At 37.5% G+C, this 25,789-nt stretch overlaps 1 protein-coding gene across 3 annotated transcripts in view; it reads right to left on the reverse strand.

Moving 5' to 3' along the window:
• The window catches only part of LOC149210637 (Rrp15p protein), a 193,987-nt gene that overhangs the window by 10,353 nt on the left and 157,845 nt on the right, over positions 1–25,789 (reverse strand). For 2 of the 3 annotated variants that reach the window (XM_089396748.1, XM_089396746.1), the window contains exon 7: positions 7,231–7,341. In XM_089396748.1, coding sequence (XP_089252874.1) covers positions 7,231–7,341 — 111 coding nt within the window. The remainder of the gene's footprint in view (positions 1–7,230; positions 7,342–25,789) is intronic. The other variant, XM_089396749.1, reaches the window with a different exon arrangement.

The following is a 25,789-nucleotide window of genomic DNA, read 5'->3' on the forward strand; positions in this document are numbered from 1 at the left end:
AAAAAATCCCTTTAAATTATCGACAGCGTAGAAAATCCTGGGCTTGCAAAAACTCTCGAGCAAGGTTGAATACGTTGAAAAAAAATATCAGGATCCTCGCCTATCCCATGATGAGACTATGATAGGCTTCACAAAAACGACCACGCTTTGTGATGAGCCATAGCACCCCTAGCTCGATTGGTTGTGCCCTGTCTCCAAAGTTCAAGCACCGCTACCTCTTCTCCTACGACTCCGACTCGGATTGCTGCAGAGCCCCGACGTCGATTAATGGAGGTCCCGTGTTCAAATACGGCGCGTATTCGAAACTCCAAAAAATCAATGCTTTCCGAGAAAAATTTGTAAGATGCGTCCACACAAAAGAATCTTACAGATGACCAACAGTGTAGAAACAAGCTATCGCGTAGGTCTCGAAACGTAGACTTAGATTTCGGGGGTGAGACAGTGATTGAACACGCTCATCACATGACCGAACACCAATCACTCACAGTCATCCTAAACCCTTGCAGCAAAATATGGACGAACAAGTTGTGTCCTCAAAAAGTTGTGTCCTCAAAGCTTGCTGATAAAAAGGCTTGATCTCTTTTTCTGTTTTGAATGTCTTTTCCTCTCGAAATTGTTATCTTCATTGACACAAGTTGATATGACCCTTGGGGTGATATATAAAATTTATGCACAGAGAAAGGATATGACCATCCTAAATTAATCTTTTGTGGAATCTTCCAATTACGAGAAACTTGTGATGAATTGTTATCACTGGACTGGACTGAGCTTACTTCAATTTTCTTCGGAACATCAAATTGTTGTTTCTGTTCTAAATGGTACAAACATGTAGCTTGATTGAGTTGTCTACTCTCATGATTCAAATGTCAATAGGGAATTCTTTTGGTTTGAATTTCCCTTATTAGGTGTCGGGCAATTTTTTTATTTTCGTTTGGTATCACAGTTGTTGAATTAGGTACAAAATCTTCATTTGGAATTTTCATCATCTGAATTGCAACATGTGAGTGTATTTTTCCTTTAACTGACTTATCCTCTTCTTGAGTTGTGGTATTGACTGGTTCGATATTCGTTCCTTTATCTTCAACCGGAGCTATTACGACTGGCGACTTCGATACTTCCTCTTGACTATAATGTTCTAACTTGTCTTTTAACGACTTCTTGTCCTTTTTAAGCTTCTTAATTTGCATCAGTTGTTTTTCACTATGGTCTTTAAGCTGAGAAACTTCTTAATTTTTTTCAGCAGTGATCTTCTCAACTTCTTTTTGCATATTTTGTAGTACGCTTTTACCTTCTTGAAAATTTGCTTTTGAGATATCTAACATGTCTTCTAGTATTACTGAATTCAGCTTCACTATAACATCCTGTATTGTTATCTTTTTTCTTTTTGTAAGAAAATGTCAAAAACTTCTTCGTATTCAGGATGAAGGAACCTAGGGTTGCCATCTAGGGTGAACCTAAAATAATGTCACCTTGATCGCTCCATAGGTTTTGAACTGAGAATTGTGATATGAATGTATAATCTCCAATGTTTAATTGTAAATTGGTTATTTCATATTTTTTGTTGTTATAACAGTCTAATTTTTCAATTATATTTGACTCGGGAATCACTAATTGGTTTGCAATTTTAGGTTTTATGTAATTTTTATCTTCAGTTGGCGAGATAGCGATAGTAACATCTTTTCCCGCAATAGACCCTTTAATCCTAAATAACACTGCGGCATAGTTATATGAAGTTTCTGGGAATCTTCTGGCCTTCATTTCCGAATTAGACTCCACGCTGTAATTTTCAATAACTTTGAACACATGACTCACTTCTCAATATATAATATTGATATTTGCTTATTTTACCTTTCACTGGAACCTTTATATATATATATATATATATATATATATATATATATATCAATGTTGATAATATCGGTATCGGGAAAATATCGGCAAGGGTCCAGAAAATATCTTATCGGCAATATCGGCGAAAATATCGGCAAATATCGGCAAGCATAAAAAAATGCATAATATATTCATTTTTTTCAGATTTTTAAACATATAAAGCAATAACAACATGAAATAAACACATTGGCACATAAATATGAAGAAAACATTGATATATATGATGTCAAATAGAAATGATACATCAAAGGCGATACCAATTCCTGTTGATCCCTGATAATTGTCCATTCAAGGACTCAAATGTGGAGAACCAATACAAAATAACATCACATATATAAAAGTATCTCATCATCATGAGCTATATGTAGCATAACAAATAAAACTAGCAGCTATCTATATGAAATCACTGCCCTCTCCCCCTTTTACGGGAAAACATGATGGGTTGTTTGCCTGGCCTGCCCCTAGTAGTAGGAGGCCCTGACCCTGCCTCTGCACCTAATGTCAAATAATGAGTGCTAGGTATGGGGCTATGCTCTCTTATATCTATAGCAGATGGTGTTGATGCTGATGCTCCCGCAGTGTCCTCCTCCTCCTCTTGCTCCTCCTCTGAGTGTTGTTGCTCCTCTGACTCCGAGTCCTCCTCTTGCTGCCCCTGCTCTAATGGATCATCTGCCACTGGCTCTAACCATGAAGATGACTCCTCCAAGAGGGGCTCCTCAGACTCCACCCTCCACGGAGACAATACATCAATATTGTCTAAGCTAAGTCACATGACACAAGGACACGAGACACGGAGGACACGTAAATACGAGTATTCAATACGAAACGCAAAGACTTGGAAACAAAACACAGGGGACACGTTTTATATATATATACCGAAATATAGTTTTTTATCCATATTAAATTGCAGGTTGCAGCTTATCTAATCAAATTAAAATATAATTACTTCTCAAAGTTCATAGTTCACTTTAAAAAAATAAATAGAATCAAAATTTACTATTTAGAAATTAGAACGTGATATGCTTGGTCTTGATTCTTGAATATTCAATGTTCATTGTTCATGTACAACTTACAAGCACATAATAAAATAACTAAAGTCTAATCCTATTGATTTCGTTTGCCCCTCTTGCGAGAAAATGCCACCGCTTTCCCTTTCCCTCTAGATGTAAATGCTGGTGTTGGTGGAGTTGGTAGTGGAGTTTGCTATGCTCTAGAAGCTGAAGAACTAAAAGTAGGAGCTATGGGAGGTAGACCACGTCCTCTACTGGTGGCAGGGGTAGCCTAGGCAGGTGGTGTCACCTGGAAACATTACAATCCCCCAATCCTGAAATCCTAAAAAACTGATAAGTCTGCTGCATTTTGAATGAAATCTAAAATTCTACTTTCTCCATATGAAATCCAATGAGGCCAGAACCACTCTCAAACATCCTGAGTCATTTCATGGTAATGTTAAAAATTTAAGTAAAAGGATGAAAATGAAGATTAAGGAGAATGTCACTTTTACTTTAAGAATTTAACATTACCATGAATAGCATATCAATACTAGGACCTAGAACGCTCAAACCCTTCTTGGCAGCAACCACATAGCTCTCCCCTTCCTTCTCCAGCAATCAAAAATGAAAATGATATTAAAAAAACCAAAATCGGATTTTTATAGGCCAGGCGGAAATTTTTTACAGTCACCGGGCGATATTTTCGGAAATATCGGCGATAATTCGGAAATATCGCGATATTTCTGAATATCGCCGATATTTCGACGATATTATCAACATTGATATATATATATATATATATATATATATATATATATAGTCTAATTTGGAAATGAAGGTCGGAAGATTCCAAGACTTCGTATATCTATAGCTCAGTACTATCTAGAATTAAAGGGTCTATTGCAGGAAAAGATGTTACTATCGCTATCTCGTCAGCCGAAGATATTAACGGAACATGTATATATATATATATATATATATATATATATATATATATATATATAGGTTCCATTAAAAGGTAAAATAAGCAAATATCAATAATATATATTGAAAAGTGAGTCAAGTGTTCAAAGTTATTGAAAAATACATCATGGAGTCTAATTCGGAAATGAAGGTCAGAAGATTCTCAAAAACTTCATATAACTATGCCTCAGTGTTATTTAGGATTAAAGGGTCTATTGCGGGAAAATATGTTACTATCGCTATCTCGTCAGCCGAAGATATTAATGGAACCTTTATATATATAATGATTTCCTTATACTGCCTACAATTTTCAAAAATATCCCTTTATGATCTCGGGAATATAATAATTATTTCTCTTGCTTTTATAAATAACCTTTTTTAACTTTCATTAATAGTTAATTTACGAGAATTAATCTGTGAATCCTTTTATACCCTTCAGAATCTTGGGTTAAAAGGTCGTGACTATTTGTGGCAATGTATCTGTCCAGGTGAATCGGGAATGGAATGAATTTTTAATTTATGTAAGCCTTAATTAAAGTCGTAGCAAGGATGCCAGAAATCAATCATCTAATATTTCAGGACTGAATCGAACAAAACCACAATGGCACGACTTCTTAATTCCATCGATCACTCTTCTGTAACTTATTTGTGCCTTCCTTCGTCGTGTATCTGCAGCGAATTTAAATGTCCAACCTTTTGTTGTGGAAAACTAGCCCAAAAATAGTGCATGCGTTGGCAATGGTTGGCAACAGAAAGGTTGATTGACAGTTGTTGTTGAAGCGGAGCACCGGTTCTGATACGTTTGTGTTGGAGAAAGCGACTCGGCCTTGTTTATGTTGTTGTGGCTCGGGCTATAGTAAATGGCGATTGTGGCAATGGGCAAAATGAACAACAAACCGAGTTTGAATGCGTTGAAGTAGTGGCTGTAAATGGAACCGAGGGCGGATGGCGATTGTCCGTTGGCGCAGTGATGGTTGTTGGTAGTGGCTGCTACTACAAGTCGTTTGAACTTGGCGATGCGTTGTTTACCAGCGACCCACAGGTTAGATGAGCAATGGGTGGCTAGTCCAACGGAAATAGTGGCCAAAGGGATTGTGGCTGAACAAAGTATTGTTTGTGCAGATTATGAATAGGATTGGCGACAGTGGTAGTAGTGTCGGCAAAATTGAGGATAGAGGGTCGGATGAATGGCTGCTCCTAGGCACGTCGGCTATGTATGTGGCAGTTGTGCAATCTATTAGAACAAATTGCAACGGTGGTGATTGCTCTTGTCGTGGCGGCTGCTCCAGCAGGGCGACGACTACTAAGGACGATGGATAACTTGGTGGGCTTGTTTAACGAGAAAAAGCCACCAGTCGGTTGTGCTTTGGATTAGCCGTAGGTAAGTTTTATTTATTTTTTTATTTGTTTATTATTTTTATTAATTATTGTTTTTTAAATATATTTTCTTCAAAAAATATATATACTTTTTTTATATATGTTTTTTTATATAATTTCTTTTTTATATAGTTCCTCTTTTTTTCACTATATATATAGATATATATATATATATATATATTTAATTCTTTTTCTTATATTTTATATATTTTTTAATAAGTTATATTTATTTATTTTTTTAATGGCCCAAGGCCTTAGGTAGAATGGAGAATCTGAAGAACTTGTAGCGAAATGCTTGAGTTGCAACAGCAATAAAGTTGACGAAGAGTCGATGGCCAAGGGCTTGGATCGGAGAGCGCAGCTCTGTCCAGCAATGGAGCAGCCAGAGGATCAAACAACTTTGATACCAAATGGAACGAACAAAGTTCGTTCTTCAACTTAAATACTCCAAAAGACTTGGAATATGTAGATCTCCATTGAGGATACAAGAATATATATTAAAATGTATGAATGACAATGATGTTACAAATAACTCGCATGGGTGAATTTTTGAACTGTTTTTATTGATGGTCTTGAACCAGTACAGTATACCCTTTGAGGCCTTTTATTGTAAATATTAGCTTAAAACAGTGGACAGACTGCCACGTTTCACAGCATATGCCTTCGGGCATCTACAGCATGTAATTTCACCAATGAAATTATGAATTTTCTTTTACGGGAAAAAAAAAAGACAATGATGTTACAAATGAGAATGAGGGTCCGCTTAAATACCCCAGGCAGATGCCTCTTCATGGAAGGTCGTGTCCCATTTAGACATGCCTCTTCAGTACTAATTACTAATTAACTAATCATTATTACAATTATCATCATTATTTATATATATTTTATTCATAACACTGTGATGCAAAATACCAAACAAAACCGTCGGCGAGATCAGATTATTCATCAGAGGTATTTTGATTATTGAAGTTTATATATTGAGCAATCTTACACAACTTTTATTTTGACCCAGAATATGGAAGCCCTAGAAAAAATTCACGTGGTTTTTAGAAGCGAGTTTATTTCAAGAAGATTTACAAGGAAATAATAGAGTTATCAATTATGTTTGGTTCCAGAAATCATGAGCAGAGAGAGAAATTTTTTAGTTTCATAAGTTATTTTATTTCCAGTGTTCATTTTCAACAGAGGTAAGATTGACATGGATAAACCCCGTGTCCAGAATATCTTCCTGGAGAAGTAGGTGAGCACCCTGGCTAGGTACCTCAGTGATTTTGTATTTGACGTTGGACCTTGTATTCATATATTTTGATGTAGCAGAGAAACTTTTAACCCTATAGTTAAAAAAAGGACAATAAAAACATATGGTGCTTTCATGATTGCTGACAAGGGATGAAGTGTAGATGATCCTCAACATGGATTGTTACCCAGTAGTTATGTCGAGAATTATTCCTCAATAATGGTGTTATGAGGTATGCATATGGATTGCAGTATAGTAATTGATTCAGGAGTTCAGGAAGGTGAAATCCAAGAACTCGGGAATTCATCTTACGAGCTACAACTTTAGAAGGGTTACATGGCAGTTTGATGGAGCCTTACTTATTTCAAGCATTGTTTGTCAAAGAGAGGCATCTGAATAAATGTTTTTAATTGTACCGTAAGCCTAAAATGAGGTGTTAGAATAAAAGGCTTACTTGAGGTAATAAAGTCACATTCATATAAGCTGCTAATAAAATGATAGTTGGACAATATTAAATGAAGTTAGATTGTAATGTAGCACAACTACCTAGGAAATGACATAAAAGGGAATCAACCACATAGTATGAAACGACTTCATTGAATTAAAAGCACATCTTCTATATGAATCCATTAAGTCCATTTCTAATCATGGTTACAAGATTTCTTGCTTATTTAAAAAAATAACAGCAATATCATATCAAAATAACTCCTCAGTGTTGGACACAGAAGCATCAACATGAAAAGTGAAAAAATGTTCGCTACATTTTGATACCTTCATTTTATCCCAGTCCTTGAGTTTTGAGTTAGTAAGCATAAAATCATCACGTAAGGCAGCCCACCCACTCTCATTCGCAGTATCTACTTGTCCATTCTTTGCTTCCTGCTGAAACAAGGAAAAGTAATTGAAACTCTAATGCCATTGCTAGTTTAAAGAGCATGCCGGAAAACATTCAAGATAGTTATCTGGTCGCAAATATACAAAAGAAAGTAGAATCTAAAAATGGGGTAACAAAGGGGTAGAGTAAATATTGAGTAAACATAATGATAAACTCAAAAATTGGGTAACAAAGGGGTAGATTAAATATTGTGTAAACATAATGATAAACTCAACCATTCAAGTAATGTAATATCCCTTTGGGGAAAAATAACCCTAGGGTTGAAAAGGGCACATGACAAAACTGTATACTAAACTAGTATTGCAGTAATTTTTTCAATTTTGCAAACAGAGATAATAATGAATGCTCAGACAAAATAAACTAGTAGTTGTTTTCATCAACAACTGATACACATGAAGCCAATCCAACAGTACATAATGGGTCAAAAACCCGCAGCCCATCCAATATCACACTAAAGTTTAGATTCACAACAATTGCTATGACATCAGCAAACCCTACCGTCCTAATACAATTGGTTTGATGTTACAAAGTAATCAGTTAGACTTTGCTGCCTCTTTGCTGCCACAGTCAAATCCGCCAGGCTTCATTTACAACAGATCATGCCACAAAGATGTTTTGATGCTGCAAACAAACCTCAGGGATGTCCCGCTGCCACAGACCCACCTCAGAAATGATCCTGCTATCACAGAGATGATCAGCTGCAAAAGAATTTGGAGCGTAAAAACTCATATAAAATGAATAGATATATATATCAATTATTGAATGATGTTTTTTTACAGGCAGGGCGCTGGCTTAAATAAGCCCTTGGGCACCTGTACACGAAGGGGCAAGATCTTTGATCGTGCCCCAATTACATATTAATTAACTACATAACATTTTTCCTTCCTCTTGAAAATATGCTTTGTCCTCAAAGCATATGCAACGACAGGTGTTTTTATCAAAAAGATTTTGTCTCCCATGAGGCTTCTTTTTCTGGTATATTCTTCCACTTGATAAGGTATTCTTTAATTACTAGAGATCGCAACTTCCTTTCCCTAGTGATAACAATTCCTTCTAGTTCTAAGATGAACTTGCCTTCATCATCTAATACTGGAAGCGTTCTCTGTGCTGATTGGTGTCTACCCAATGTCTTTTTAAGACAAGATACATGGAAAACATTGTGAACTCAACTTGTATGCTACTTGGTTGATGTTTTTGTTAATCTGACATGGTCCACAAAACTTTGGCCCCAATTTGTTTTTCCCTTTCTGTTTTAGGGATAATTGCTTGTAAAGCTGAAGTTTAACAAATACCCATTCTCCAACTTCAAATTCTCTCTCTGTTCTGTGTCGGTTGGCCTGGAGGCTGCTGCTTCATGTGATTTCTTGCAATACTTAGATTTTCTTTTAATGTTTATAAAACTTTTTGGGTTTCTTCTCATTACACATTTACCGTTGGAACTTTTGTCTTGGAAATGGCCAAATCCTACCATTTGGGACGTTCATATCCGTAGAGAGCTTGAAATGGGGTCATCTTTGCGGAAGTGCGATAAGTTGAATTGTACCAACATTCAGCGAGATGTAACCACTGAGCCCACTTATTTTTCTTGTCTATTGCATAACAACAAAGGCAAGCCTCTAAGCACTTATTGTCAGTTTCTGTCTGACCGTTTGTTTGCGGATGATATGCAAAACTCATGTTGAGGTATGTTTCAATATGTTTGAAAAGCTCCTTCCAAAAATTCCCTTTAAACTTGTGATCTCTATCACCAACAATGACTTTAGGGAATCCATGTAATTTGTAGACATTCTTGCAAAATATCTCAGTGATCTCTTTGTTGAATCTGATTTTTTCATTCCTATGAAGTGTGCATACTTTGTGAGTCTTTCTACTACTACAAGAATTTTATCTTTCCCGTCTGACATGGGTAATACTTCAATAAAGTCCATTGATATTTCTTTCTATTTCTGGTTTGGGAAATTTAAGGGGTGGAACAACCCTGGGGTCCTAATGTTCTCACTTTTATTTCGCTGACATTGATCACGTTCTGCTACATATTTTTGAATATCACTATTCATTCCCTTCCAAAAGAATGACTGCCATGCATTATAGTAGGTTTTTAAGAATCCTACATGTTTGGCTGATAGTGAATCATGCGACTCTTTGCGAAACATTTGCTTTAAATTTGGAATTTGAACCCAAGTAAATTCTTCCCTTGTACCATAGAATATCATTTTTCCATTCAAATTCTGAATTCTGAGGAAGGCTATTAATTATAGCACTTGTTTCAGGATCTTTAGCATATTCACTTCGAATCTCATTAAGCCAATGAGGAACAACAACTGAAATTGCAAGTAATGATGGTTCTTCGTCTTTCCTAGACAAAGCATTAGCTAATACATTATCTTTCCCTTTTTTATGTAATATATCCATGTCGAAGGCAATGATTTTTTCGATCCATTTTTTTGTTTTGTAGATAGTTTTTCTACTAGAGGAGATGTTGAAGACTATTATGATCTGTTCATATTAAGAACTTACTTCCGAAGAGATATTGTTTCCATTTGGCTAATGTGTGCATAATAGCAAGCATTTCCTTGTTGTATGTAGACTTGAGACGTTCTTGCTTATTGAGCTTCCTGCTCTCAAACGCGATTGGGTGTCCACCTACATTAGTACTGCTCGTAAGCCAAAACCTGAAGCATCACACTCAATTACAAATGGTTTTGAGAAGTTTGGAGTTGCCAATACAGGGGCATTAGACATAGCTTCATTCAAGTCTTCAAAACACTTTTCTGCTTCATCATTCCATCGAAATGAGTTCTTCTTTAAAAGGTTCATTAGGGGTGCGATTATGTGGGCATAGTTTTTAATAAATCTTCAATAATACCCGGTCAATCCTAAGAATCCTCTTAGCTTGGAGATATTAACTGGTATGAGCCATTCCCTTATAGCCTTGATCTTATTAGGATCTACTTTTACTCCTTCCTTGGATATTATATGTTCGAGATATTCTACTTCTTCCTTCCCAAAAGTGCATTTGGACTTCTTGGCATAGAATTGATGTTTTTCTAATACAGTAAGAACTTGTTCCAAATGTTGTAAGCACTCCTTCCATGTTTTACTATAAATTAGAATGTCATAAAAGAATACTGACACAAAACTTCCTTAGATGTGGATGGAATAGCTCGTTCATAGTAGCTAGGAATGTTGTCGGTGCATTGGTTAAACCAAAAGACATTACTTTAAACTCGTAATGTCCTTCATGCGTTCGGAATGCAGTTTTTGCTATGTCTTACAATCTTATTCTGATTTGGTAATACCTTGACCTTAAGTCTAATTTTGAGAAGTATTTAGCGTTGTGTAGTTCATTCAACATTTCATCGAAAAAAGGAATTGGGAACTTGTTTCTAATTGTTATTTTGTTTAGTCCTCGATAATTGACGCATAATTTGAATGATCCATCTTTCTTTCGCACTAGTACAACCAGAGTATCATATGGACTTTTACTTTTTGTGATGATGCCACACTTTAAAAGATCTTGGACTAATCTCTCAATTTTAGTTTTTTGATGATGTGGATATCGATATGGTTTGATGTTGATGGGATTTGATCTTGCTTTGACTTCTATTGTATACTCAATTCCTCTTTTAGGAGGCATCTTCATTGGAAGGTCTTGGAAGACTTTCTCATGCTTTTGAATTAGCTCTTGGACTTCTAGTGCTTCTTCGTCGACCAGATTCAAAGTTAACATTTCTAATTGATGACACTGTAGTACATAAGTTGGTGCTCCCTTCCGAATCATTTTCATCATTTGGGATGACAATACAACTTGATTCATAGGTAGTTGGAATCCATATAACTTGTACTTCTGCCCTTTCCATTTAAATCTTATAAATTGTTTTCGATGGTGTGCAGAATAAGTGCCTAGGATTTGTAACCATTGTATACCTAACTGTGAATTTATGGTATGTTCTATCCTTAGAGCAGTTTACTTCAATTCTTCTTATTAGCCACTGTTTAGCAATCACATTAACATAAAGTAAAATGCTGATAGAACATTAATAGACCGACAAAAAAACAAGCTAGACAAGAGACACCAGATGTGGCAACTAGCCAAGGACAAACCCCAATGCGGGGAAACCCTTTGATCAATTCTTCTATAATCTTCAATAGTTCAGCGAAGAGAGAAATAGTACAAATGTACATATCTGTAATTTTATGACAGCAGTAATAGAACCCCTAACCAGCACTTGCAAAGTTGATCAAATGGTCCACAAATGACCTTGAGTCAACCTTGGTCAACTCAGCCTTCAACAACAAAGAAGGTCAACCCAAAACAGCGCAAAACAAATGGTCAAAACAGATCAACGCATTAGCAGCCCTACGTCAACCCTGACCAGTCAGCGTTGGTCAATTCGGTGGTCAAATCAGGTCAATGAATTGCAGATCAGAATTGCGGCTTTGCTTGAAGGAGACTCCCCACACTAGGCCATAGTCAAAACACCTCCCTCGCAGGTCAACGCAGTCATCCCTTGCTTGCTGCACCTAGGTCAACCACAGTCAACATTGGAACAGACCTGTGTCCTCTTCCTAGCTGCGTCTATCTTCCTTGTTGCGTCCTTCTTCTCCCACGTGAGAGATGTTGCTCCTTGTTTACCCAATCAAGTTAGGAGAGAGAGATAAGAATGTAAGATGACATGAGATGAATGAATAATGCCTCATCCTCTCTTGTATTTATATGAAAGGTTGTGCATGTGTGCCACACATTTCGCTGTTGGCAGACCTTGACAATTTGTCAAGTGTCAAGTAAATACGAATAAATTCATATCTCCATAAATACTTGTCGGAATCGGATGATCATTAGATCAATCCTACACCTATCGACAAGGGGAATCCAAGAAAAATATCATAAATAAGATGAACCATATGGAGTTTGGCCCTAGTTGCCAATTTTAACACTAAGACCACATCCACTCCTCTTAATGGCACAATGTAGAATGAAGATTCTAGATTATAGTCTTGAATATGCAATTTGACTTTATGGCATTTCCCTAGAGATCTAGAGACCGAGATTCTCTAGAGGAAGCCAGTAAGATTATAGAGACCGAGTTTCTCTAGAAGGAGCCGAGGAGAGCTGCTCAAGATCAAGAAGAAAGTTGAAAGAGAGATGAGGCATAGCATCAAGGTTCATGACAAGGTCCTTGTTATGAATAAAAATATTCATCAACATCAATTAAATAATAAACATTAAAACAGCAAATATTAATAATAATAAATTAATTAAATTAGTTAATGTCTCATTAGTTGTGAAGAGACATGGGTCAAAAGTTGTGTCATTCTATCTTCGTGGCCAGTCAATGCCTATATAAGCACACTGCCACGAAGATTTGTAACCACCATTCATATTTTTATAAATAATACAATTACTACTTACTACAAATACAAGTCTACACATATGAGTCATGCTTGCACACAGGTTTAAACGTACCCATGGTATCAGAGCCACGAATCATCCCTCTTGTGCTAAGTTTGCCCATCCGCTCCACACTTCCTTCACACTCTCGATCCCGATTCCACTCTCTGTTGCATACCCACTCATCCTGTTTGTTCCACACCCATTGTAGACCCACCGTTGTGTCTCCAATCTTCCGTATATTCCATCCACTATTACTGCGTCCATCCTCGACATTGTTGAGTCTACAATGAAACCACACAGTGAAAAAAATAAGTCGGGTCATCGTACGACCTTTCCATGCCAACTAACACCCGACTCACCCTGCATAACTCTTCATTGTCCTTACCCTCATCCTGCTCATTGTCCCACTATTGCATGATTCAACTACAAGCCAACCTCTGCATAAATAACGACAACCAAAGGGTTGACGCCGGCTCCGTACGGTGAAGCAACGTGGCTCTTGGTCGAAGGTCAATGAAAGGGTTGATGTCTGTTGAACGTTGTGGCTCAAGGATTGTGAAAAGGCATGGTTGTATTCACGTTTCATGCAGTCGAAATAAATGTTAATTGGAGCACGACTATAACTATAGTATTAACATTATAACTATATTACAAATTAATTAAATTATTTAATTAATTAAAGTTATTTAAATATATATATATATATATATATATATATATATATATTATTAATATTAATAAAAAAAATTGGGTATACAAGGAAGAAGAACAACAAAATGAGAAGCAATAACAATGACAACAATTCAAAAAAAATTGAAGAACTCGATAGAATGTGCAAGTGCCTTGACGATATCGAGAGGAAGCAAGACGATTTCGAAATGAGTCAAGACCAAATGGCAGAATGAGCCCTCCTCTTCCTTCACCCTGCAACTCTCCCTCTGAAATCAAACTCTTACTTCTTGAGAATCGATTTCCCTCGGGTTACTGAGTATTTCCCTGGTGTGTCTCCAAATGACTCTCAAGTCTTCGTTGATACTTTTCATGTTGAGATATCAATGGTCGTGATCTTATCTCTAATCAACAACTAAGATTAAATTAGACTTGATCCTCGTCTCTTAGAAGCTTATCACCCTTATTTTCATTAATACCCATTAATATTTTTATTTTCCTAAGTTTAGACTTAAGAACCCCATTAAAAATATTAATTATTTTAATAAAATACAATCCAGGTGGAATTTCACCAAATGATTTCTGCGTCTTGGAAATCTCATGTGTTCTAGCCCCTCCACAAAATTTCGAAGCTAGAGCACATCCGATGATCCAAAATCAACAATTGGCAAATTTTAAAAAATGCCCCACTAAAAAGGTTTCATGACGAAGAAGAGGATGATGTCTACGAAAGATTCGTCCACCTCAAATAGAAAGTATCAGTAAGTGAATACACTCACGAATGGGAAGTATAAGCTATAAGGCAAAGAGGATTCTCAAACGAGAAGTAGTTAAAAATGCATCGTTGTGGCCTTAAGAATTATATTCGAGAAAAATTAAAATTATATAAACCCCAAACCATTGAAGATGCTAGACATTCAACAATAATTATTGAGAGAAAGTATAAGCTCAGAATGTCATCATTTAGGCAAAACGAAGACCAAAGACAACACTTGGGAAAAAAGAAACTAACAAATGTAGGTATTGTGGAGATAAATGGACATCAGGACACAGGTGCCTTAACAAAAAATTGTATACTTATGAAGTCGAGAAAGAATCAGAAACTTCAAGTAATGAGCCAGAACATAGACCAAACAAAAATTTATTAAAAAAACAAAACAAAAAAAAATAGTTGTCGCAAATGTGGAGAAAATTGGACGCCAAGCCATAAATGTGAAGACGCATCCCTACACTACTATAAAATAGTAGATGGGAAGAAAATTGAAGTAGAAGAACATGATGAAGGAATCATTGTACACACAGTGAAGATTCAGATTCTAAGGCACTGTCATTAGCTGCAATTTCATGTGACTAGAAAAACCTTGATGAAAATAGTAACTCTTTCGGAGATCAAGAACAACAAGCAACTACAAAATACGTTCCACCACATCTTTGGAAGAAGAGCCAATTCCCAAAAAGGAAAATTAAACTTACTACTCCATCAACAAACATGGGGAAGAATCTATGTCCTAAAACCCTAAGGCTCAAAGGACTCATAAAAGACAAAATGTCAATATAATTATAGATTTTGGTAGTACTCACAATTGTATAAACATTTATCTTGCTAAATAACTTGGTCTTAGTATATGCCCAATCAAGGACCTAACCATGTCTATAGCTACTAAAAAGAAAATCAAGGAAATAGGAGAATGTCAATAAGTTTCAATCAAAATACAAGAATTGAAGCTACAAACAGATCTATTTGCCCCACCACTCAAAGAAATGAATGTAGTTCTAGGTGCAGAATGGTTAATACAACTAGGGATCTATACTACAAACCTTGAAGAACAATTCATGGAGTTTAACTAGCAAGGACGACATTATAAATTAAATGGTGTTAACACTCCTAGCTCCAAGGAAGGTACAAGTACTCATGAATAATGCACCAGTCAACAAAAGGATGTCATTCCATCGCAACAATGTTCAACTAGAGAAAACCCTTTTGGTTGTGCTTTGAGGACAAAGCATCTCTAAAGGGGGTGGCAATGTTATGAATAAAAATATTCATAAACATCAATTAAATAATAAATATTAAAATAGCAAATATTAATAATAATAAATTAATTAAATTAGTTAATGTCTCATTAGTTGTGAAGAGACATGGGTCAAAAATTGTGTCATTCTATCTTTGTGGCCAGTCAATCCCTATATAGGCACACCGCCACGAAGATTTGTAAGCACCATTCATATTTTTATAAATAACACGATTGCTATTTACTACAAATACAAGTCTACACATATGATTCATGCTTGCATACATGTTTAAATGTACCAGCTCTTGAGTGGATACTAAAGTCAAGGGTCTTTGTCATGGTCTTGCTACTCATCAATTGAAGATCTAGAAGAAGAATTTTGATCGGGTTTTCCTCTCAAGAGGTGAGATGTTTTGGCCCTGGCTGACAAGCCTACATACTGTCACTTGTATTTTATTGTGCATATTGGTAATTGTCTTGATGAAAAGAAGACAATAATAATATAACGAAGAAAAGACTATAAGCTACAAAGTAAAAGTATATCACAAGCAATTATCAAGCAGAGAAATACTTTAACTATTCATGCCCTATATTTCTCAACAAAGGCTTGATAGAAAGGGCTTCTTGAGATATACTTCAACAAGTACTAAGCTCATACAACCTTCAAGAAAGTCCTTAAGTTGAGGGAGAAGGAACTAGGGATTCCCTCTCAGAGCAACAGCTAGGGCAAGAAATTTTATGGATGAAATTTCAGTGGATGCCTACTAAATTGATAGGTTATGTAGCCTAGACCTATTTCTTGATGTTTAGGCTCTCAAATTACCAAAAAGCCTCCTCACTAAAATTTTGCCCTAAGCCCTATATTTTCGTGCTAGCCTTAAAAGGATCAAATTTGAGAGAAAATAATATGGAGAAAGTTTTGGGATGATCACCAAATACTTGCACTAGTGCCTTGTCGTTTAGTCTATGGAGTCAAGGATGTGATAGATAAGCCAAATTTGTTGTTGAGGCTTAAATTTGATGCCCTACGTATCAAAGCTCCAGCATTACCCACTCAATGATAAATGGAGTTTGATGGAGATTTATAAAATTCCTCCATAGGAACATTCATTACATGTTATAGAATGAGCAAAATATACAAATCTCAACTAGATAAGCCTTTAAAATTTATTTTTAACAAAATTAGGGTACAATCAAACATAATCTAGAAGCAACAATTCTATACATTTGATAAATTCAAAATGATAATCTTCAACACTATGCACTTACAAGATAACATGTAGTATATCCATCCATTCACCAAAGAAATAGCTCCAAAGACAATCCAAAATAGCTTCCAAATATCAAAATGCATTCCAAGAATCTCCAGCATCCAAGAAGGAACAAGTGTGAATTCTCTTATGACGTCTGAGTTCTCCAAGTGATGATGATGAGACAATCAAATGATCTCTCTTATTTATACATGTCTAATGAACTCAAATTTAGCATGAAAGCTCATCTTAGTTGTAAAATGATTGGTCAAAACTACTTGAGGTTACAAGGTTTGTTTTATGATGTGATGGGGCACTAAATGGCCCTAGGAATTAGGGTGATGGCCATGATGATAAGGGGCAGTGCTCATGCTTAACTTTTGCCTTAGTGTTATTATTATTGTCTCGACTATTTTTTGCATTTTATGATTTTCCTATTCTTTTGTTTCTTGCTTGTAGACATGATATGCTTTTAACTTTCTTTTCACTACATCAACCTCTGGGGCAACATTTTCAAGCCTGACCCAAATATGTGGACAAGGGGAAGGGGGGTGCCAATGCCATGCAGACCCAAAGATTTCAGCCCCTACCACTGCAATTGTCCAAAAAAAAAGTGAACTACAGAGAGAGAGAGAGAAATCCTCCACACGTGCTACCTAGATAGAGATAAAGAGATCAATCTGTCCTTATTTTTCATCCTCCTTATCCCTCTTGTCCTATGCTTGGATGCCCAAAAGATGCTTGATGAGAGAGATCGAATTGTTGCCTTGTGGAGGAGGTCGATTTGTCTTTTATATAGTGCTATGTTGGGTCGAATGGGTGTGTCTTCTACCTGGGCCGACTTGACTAACTTTGGAGCCAAAAATAGAATTTCAAAAACCCAAATTTTCTTTTAAAAGTCCAACTAGACATGACTCAAAAATATATTTTTCTTTTGACTCTAGCATGAGGAACATGTTTTACAATAATCAATATAAATACATGAAGGGCCATAGTATACATTATGAAGAACAACCATAGTTACAAAACTCAACACATTGCAGGTCGCATGTGCGAAGGTTGATCACAGACTGTACTTTCACCGAATGTTTTAAAAAATAGACTCGGATTCGGAAACGGTTGAAGGTCAGCTCCGACTTTGACTCCGACTCAATATCAACTCGACCGGTTTGATTTCAATGACTCGAATGTTGTAAAAAATACATTAAATATTTGTTTTAATTGAAAAAACATTATTTTAAAGATTTTTATTCATGTTTCCAAACACAAAGCATTAGAATATAGAGAGAAGACAAAATATGATCAAAGTAGGCTCATGAATACATCCATTATATCAAAATGGCACCTAGTGCATTGTCCAATACATACATGATATAGAGATCAAAACAAAAACACATAACCAAGGAGGCTCCAAATGGCCTCTACAACAAAAGTAAATTGTAAAACATCACCAGTCAAACATGGAAACCCATGGCTCCTCCTCCTCCTCATCACCATCTCCAATTACAACTGTAGAAGTAGTAGCACTAGCAGGTGCAACAGATGCATGCTGAGATAGACGAGATGTGCGCTTCCATCGTGGCTTATTAGAGCAAGTGCCTACAACTGGAGGACTTGGGGCTAGGCCTGGTACAAGTGGATCTGCATTCAACTGAACATTATGTTCAACTAATGCCTCCATATGTAAATCCAAATCAAGACCAATATCCTCATCAGAATCAAACTCTGTTGGATGACTCTCCACTACCCAATCTGATGCTAGATCAATATCTTCCAACACAATGGGATCCATATCAAGTCTTTTGTTCAACAATTGGTTGTGTCTTAGTCGGAGGTTGTATTGGATGTAGACTAGATCATTTAATCGTTTTTGTTCCAAACAATTTCGCTTCTTCGTGTGAATCCTCTCAAAGACAGACCAATTGCACTCACACCCAGTAGCACTGCAAGTTTGACTCAAAATACGAATTGCAAACTTCTGCAATTGAGGACAATGGCTACCAAAAGCCTCCCACCATTGTGCTGCAAAAAACATAATAGTGTAATGAGTTAGCTCAATAAATTATATCCAACTTTAAAATTATAAAGAATTTAACAAAATAAGAATTTGAAAATTGAAATTTTTGTTTCCATGGCTCATCTGCTTCCCTTGTAATCTTTGCTACGTTCTTGCCAAAGGTACCTGTGGCTCTGCTAAAACAAGTAATTTGTCGGTGTATCTCCAGTTGATCACTCTCCTTAGAGATCATGTGGTCAATGCAGTCAATCAATCCATCTCTAACCTCCCAAGTCAAAGCATCTGCCTCCAGAGCTTTATAATGATATCTTGGGTTCAAAAAATACCCAGGAGTTGATTGTTCCATCTTTCATCACTGATTGCCCAAATGGGTCCATACTTAGCCACTCTACTCTATCCTTGTATATTGCCTTTGTTTGCTCCTTTGTTTGATCCATAGCCTCATAAATGAAGCCCATAGCCAATCTTCCCCATCCACCAACTGCAACACCTTAACTAGTGGCTCAGCAACTTTCACAATCTTTGCTGCCTATTCCAAAATATTTCTTCATTAACTTTCTTTTTCACATCTTTTCCATCCTATTTGCGAGACCATTGGCATTCATTCCATTCATCACTGGAAAACACCCTTTGCAGGTTTCTATGTTGAGAAAGCATCAATTTCAATGTCAAAAAATTAGTTGCAAATCTGGTGATGGCAAGCCTAATAATATCCCTGCCCCCTATGTGTTTCCTCATCAGGCTCAAAATCCATGAGTGATTGTAGATATATTTTGTTATGATTTTGGCACGCTCTACAGTGTTCTTGACCCAATCTATTTTGCCAATATCCTCAAGCACAAGGTCTATGCAATGTGCAGCACATGGGGTCCAAAATATGGTTTTGTGTTTTTCCTCTAACATTTTACCAGCAAGAACATAGTTAGAGCCATTATCTGTGATGATTTGAACAACATTAGCCAACCCCACCTCTTCAACAACCTCATCCAAAAGCTGAAACAACAAGTGTGCATCTTTCACCCTATCAGATGCATCAACTGATTTTAGAAACATGGTTCCCTGTGGGCAAAAGACAAGAAAGTTTATGATGTTACGGTTCTTTTGATCAGTCCATCCATCTGACATGATGGTACATCCTATTTTTGCCCATGAGCTTTTGAAATCTTTCAAATATTCATCAATGGAGGAAATTTCTTTTTGCAAAAGAGATCCCATTAACTCATGCAAAGTAGGGCCTCTGAAGCCCTTTCCAACAGTAAATATGGCATCAAACATAGACTCTTAATATGGTGAACGGGAGGATTGAAGGGGATATCATAATCATACCACCATCTAGCTATGTAAGCAGGCAGTCTCTTTCAATTCTTTCTTCCAATGGTCATCTAAAGTGGGCTGGATATGACATCTACTAGCTTGAGGACCATGTGCATATGATGGAAAGGAGAGTGTGAAATAACTTTTGATATCACCCGTCTTTTTCATTTACCTTTACCCTTTTCTTGCATAGACTCCAAAGAGGGAAGAACATAGCGAAAGGGGTTGGATGCATTAGAGCAAGGGATAGATGAAGAGGCCTAATAATCAAAATTGGGGTTGGAAGCCATCATTTGTTGTATACTCTTCCTCCCAATTTCAGCCTCTATTTCTTTATTTCTAGCTTTTTCTTGCTCAAACTTCTCAAAGTTTCCTAGCAACTCCTTCCTAATCTCCCCAATTTGTTCTGATGGCGCTTCACATGGAGTAATTTGGCCTCTAATACCAGCCAAGTGTTGTTTCAGCCTATGAATGCCCCCTCCACCCTCCTTAATTTTTCTATGACAAAATTTGCAATGCATTTCATTATCAATCATTTCAGCATATGCCCAAGCAGTGACTTTCACGCTAGGAGCCATTTTTGGACTTTTAAATGAAAGGAAAAAATCTGAAAATGAAAACAAAAAAATTAACATTGCTTCAATGTTCATTTCTTTTACAAAAAAGACACTTTTCAATTTCCAGATTTGCAGCCAAAAAAATACAAGCAAAAACAGAGTTTAGAAGTGGAAAAAAAATCTCTAAGCACAAACTGCTTCCTCAATGTTGCTCCAACAAACCAACTCCTCCATGTTGCTCCAATGGCTACCCAAGAAGCTCCTCACTCTTACTCTAATGATTGCCCAAGACTCCTCACTGTTGCTCCAATGATTGCCCAAGACCCCTCACTACTGCTCCAAAAACAAACTCCACAACTATTCACAAACTCCTTACAAATTTTCACGCAAATGCAATGAGATAGTTGTGAGGAAATGTGAGGGGGTTGGGTAGCTTTTATAGGCTTGGGAGAGGTAAATGGACCTCAAACAAACCTAAAACCCAATTAGAATGCAGTGAGGGGTCCGTTTTCCCTCCCAAAAAGTCAAATTGGCCATACATCAGCATGACTGGCTAAACCAGCAAAGTTTTCTTGGGCTTGGTCGAGCCGGCCGGTTTGTTATTGAACCAGCCAAGTCAGTGACCGGCTCAGCCAGTTTGGTAGCAAACCGGTCGCCGGACCGATTTCTTCATCGAGCTGAACCGGCCAAGGGTTGGCTCGAACTGGCTCGGGCATTTCGGAGTCGCCTCCACTGTTTTTTAATACAGAGCTTTCACTGCAGGTCGCACGTGCGAGGGTTGACCACAAACAATACTTTGATCACAGGCCACACATGCGAGGGTTGATCGCAAGCCATACTTTGACACCAAACTGCATTGACCATAGTTGACTTTTTATATTGCTTTGAATAACATTGACCAACAACACATTACAAAGTTTGACTGTAAATTTGACTTGTAATGTTGCCAGAATTTGTAGACAAAATTATAATTTGTAAACCTTGTTGAAAAGACAATGTCTCCTCAAGAAAACTTGTTGGGTTTTCTCCCATAATGGGTATCCCATGCTAAAAAGTGTTGAATTTTCCATGGCATACGAGACTCTAGGTTTGGGTCTTACAATCCCTGACACAACCAACTCAAATGCCACAACATCATTAAGTTGCACAGCGGAAAAACATACATCAGTGAATCAACTAGCACACATGACATTTTTTAACAATTTCAACCCTCCTTTGTCATATTAACAAACCCTAATACAACAGTCTTAGGGCTCCCATACCAAGGATCATTTCCCTTTACAATCGCACTGATGCAAGAATACAACTAGGGCTTGGTGTTAGTCCTTTGAAAACCAAACTACCCTGAACAACACAACACTTGACCTTCTTGCTAATGTAGCGCTCGGCAACCCTTTTAGTCCACGTATCCTGAACAAATCCTGTAGGCTCCTCAATCTGCCTCTATTAATGAACTCTAATCCTTTAGCTCATTAAACTCGGCCAAGTCAATCTAACCTCTAGCTGCCTCCTTTGTACTTCAAGGTCTGCAACACTTAGGGTCTTCGATTAGCTATTCACAACTTCGGTTGTGAAGAGCTCTGGGGTAGCCCAATTTTGCCTTCCTTGTTGTTATGATGAAGACAAGTCTAGGGCATGGAGGTTTCCCACTCTCAATGTAGAAGTCTGTCTCTATACATGTGAACTAGGGATACCAATTTGGCTCTCTTGGCTACTCTCTTTTGTCCTTCAAAGATCAAACCCTGAACACAATAATTCTGCCACTCCTAGCAGGCTTATAAATCCTGCACTTAGGGCACAAGGGGCACCCACTAGCAACCCTCCAATCTACACTTTAGATGCCAACATAAATCTGCCCAAACACAGTAAGCTCTTGATTGATCTAGGGCCTATAAAACAACCATCACCTAGGGCTTGTGAGATTAGTTGTTCATGTTGAGAAATCTAGGGTAGCTAGAGAAGTAATTTCTCTTACTTTGAACTGCTTGTGAAGTATTTTTACTTATCTTAATTGGCTTCTTCTTTCTCTTGATTATATTTAGTGTTCTTATCATCAAACAACTACCAAATCATAAAGAACAATGAGATAAGAGGACACAAGATGTAGGCGGTCAACTAGGGCCAAAACCTCTCCACTTGAGAGGAAAACCCATAAGAATTCTTCTCTTCTTATAGAACTTCAATTGACAAATTCCAAGACCTATGACCCTTAAAGAAGACCCTCAAAGACCAAGTCAAATCTCTTATTTTGATCAACACTTCTTTCACGAAGTCAATGCTGGTCAAATTCACTACAACACTATAGATTCGACTTCTCTTCAATTTTTCAGCCTCTATCACAGGTCTACAATTTTCGGCCTCCCTATAATCTCGATGATTCCACACATGTGGACTAATTAGGATAGATTTGCATGACTTCTCTTCATTGGGGATGATCTTTCTTCCTTGACAACTCGGCTTGGCAAACTGATCTAAGCCCTATGTGGAAGTCCCAAAAGATGAAGACTCCATGACAAAAGAAAGGAACCTAGAGTTTCCATCCAGAGTGAGCCCAAAACAATGTCACTATCGCCAAAAAATAAGGTTTTCACAGTGAATTGCGAGGTAAAAGTATAATCTCCAATACTTAGATGTAGATCGCTTATGTCACATTGTTTGTCACCTATGTCAACAAAATTCGTTTCAACTATATTTGATTCAGGAATCATTAATTGGTTAGCACATTTAGGACTAACATAATTACTTCTTTCGATAGGACAGATAGAAATTATGATATCTCTTCCTGCAAGTGATCCTTTGATTTTAAATAACGTATCAACACATTTACTAAAGGTTTTATGAATCCTTTCATTACTAGTCTCCATTTTTCGTCTTGAAATGAGCTTTAGGGTTTTTTTTTAAATAACCTTGAACCCTTTTCTTTAATTAAATAATTATTATTTTATGTACTTTTAAATTTATTTCTTTCTAAATTATATATATAACTATTTGAATTTCTATTTATTTATATTAATATATTTAGATTTATATATATATATATATATATATATAGATATAGCCCCAAGAGTTAGCTCAATCGGTCAAGTCAGGGCCTCACCAGATGGGAGGTCACAGGGTCAATTCCCGAAAGCTCTTGGGGTCAGGTCTGTGATGGCCGAAAGGTTTGATCCCCTCCGATCAGCCTAGTTTCCGACCGTGGACGTAGCGGCCACCCAGTGACCAAGGGTGGTCATGAACCACACAGAAAATAAAATAAAATAATAATAATAATAATAAAATAAAATAATAAATATGTATATATATATTAAATCACATACATTAATTTATGGAATTGTATGACCCACACACAACTCTTACAAAAGACTGTTGACAAGGTCGTGAGTCAACTTGTAAATGGAGTTGACGAGGGTTGATGTCAAAAAACATGGAACGTGACAAGTTGAACATTGGGGACGTCGTGGGGACAGAGGATGGAGGACATCTATGCAGAAAGTCATACGGTTCTGGCGTCGTCGGACCTACGGCTGGAAGGAAGGAGCGACGGACTGGAGGAAGGAGTGAGGGACTGAAGGAACAAGCAACCACGTTGGATGCAATGGGTCGTTGTGGCAGCATGTTGTGTGTGACAATCGACTATGGCTATGGACGCGGCGACAGACAAGGCATTATCTGGTGGTGGTCGTTGTCACAGTGGCGTTGTCGGCCTAGGTGATGTCGAATGATGTTGAGAAATCTGACAGTGTCGATCGACTGGCAGTAGTTGTACGGCGTGCGGGGGTAGACAAAAATTTTGCGTTGTGTTCACGATGGTCAGCTATGACTGCGAACTTTCGGGCAGCTAGAAATGGTGGCTTCAGCGACTATTCGCGGTCTATCACGTTTCAACTGCAGGTACGGTTGGTTGCCTTTTTTTCGTTGGAATTTCTAAGTCTATCTATCAAAAATTCTTCCTGTACTATCTGATTTATTTCGTCCTACTTGTTCTGTTAATTAACAAGTTATTTACCATGTAAATATTTAAAATAAATACAAGTATAGTCTCAACACATACAAATCATCGACTGAAAGTAACAAGAACACAAGTGACACCATTGTTTTTGGACTAATGTGCCTGGAAAAACCCAATGCAGGAAAACCGGTGCAACTATCAAAGGGTTTTATTATTAAGCAGTTTTCAAAATACACCTGGGTGCCAAAAATGGCTCACCCAACAAAGAATGCCCTCAGCGGTTGTACCTCTCAGTCGGGGAGACAAATATTCCGGCTAAATCATCGAATGAACAATCCCACAACAACATTGCAGTACTTCTATTGCTCTGTGTCACCCTGATAGTGATTGTGCGTCACCTTATCAAGCTCTTAGCTCCAATCTGCCCCACGAAATCTCCCAGCGTCAGCCTCTAGGGTCAGCATCAGCCTCTCTGGCCCAGCGTCAGCCCAACATCAACCCAGCGTCAACCTCTCGGAGCTCTGTGTCAACCCCTGAAGCCTCTGCATCTCCCACGCTGACCCTCCTCAGGCTTTTCGTAGTTCCTGGCTGCCTCTGCGTGGCCTCTGGCTGCTTCTGTGTAGCCTCTAGTTGGCTTTGCGTCAACCCTCTCCGGGCTTCTGCGCTGATGCTCTCGGTGCTATCTCCCCCTCTCTGCTACTGCATTCACTACCCCTTAGCTAGAACTCTGATCACTCCTTCGATTTCCTCAGCAAGCTCTGCCCCAGAAAAACGAATTCTTGATCAACTCAGTGTGTTCTCCAAGTGACCCTCAAGCCTCCTCTTATACTTTTCTCGTTGACAATTCAACGACTGAGATTAAGTCCCTAATCAACAACGAATATTAGATCTGGCTTGATCCATGACTTTTAGACCATTCTAACTAAGTTTTATATTAATTCACATTAATATTTATTTCCCCTAAGTTTAGACATAGGGACTCCATTAAAAATATTAATTATTTTAATATCCCCCAAACTTGTTAGATTCTGCCCAAACCATTTCAGGGTCTTGGTGATCTCATGTGCTTTAGCCTCTCCACCAATTTTCGTGGCTAGAGCACATCCGATGCTACCCCAAATCAACACTCCCTCTTAGCGAGGACTATGCTCTAGTAATACTCCTCACTGAGCATCACCCTGATCATCCAGCATCAATCCCTGTGTTGATGCTAGGCCTGCTGCCCAACATCCTCTACACTGCTGCATCATGTAGTGCTACCCATGGCCCTGC

This window comes from Pinus tabuliformis, chromosome 1_2, assembly GCF_031772625.1.
Source record: "Pinus tabuliformis cultivar Carrire ecotype Pingquan chromosome 1_2, CPIR1, whole genome shotgun sequence".
NCBI lineage: Eukaryota > Viridiplantae > Streptophyta > Pinopsida > Pinales > Pinaceae > Pinus > Pinus tabuliformis.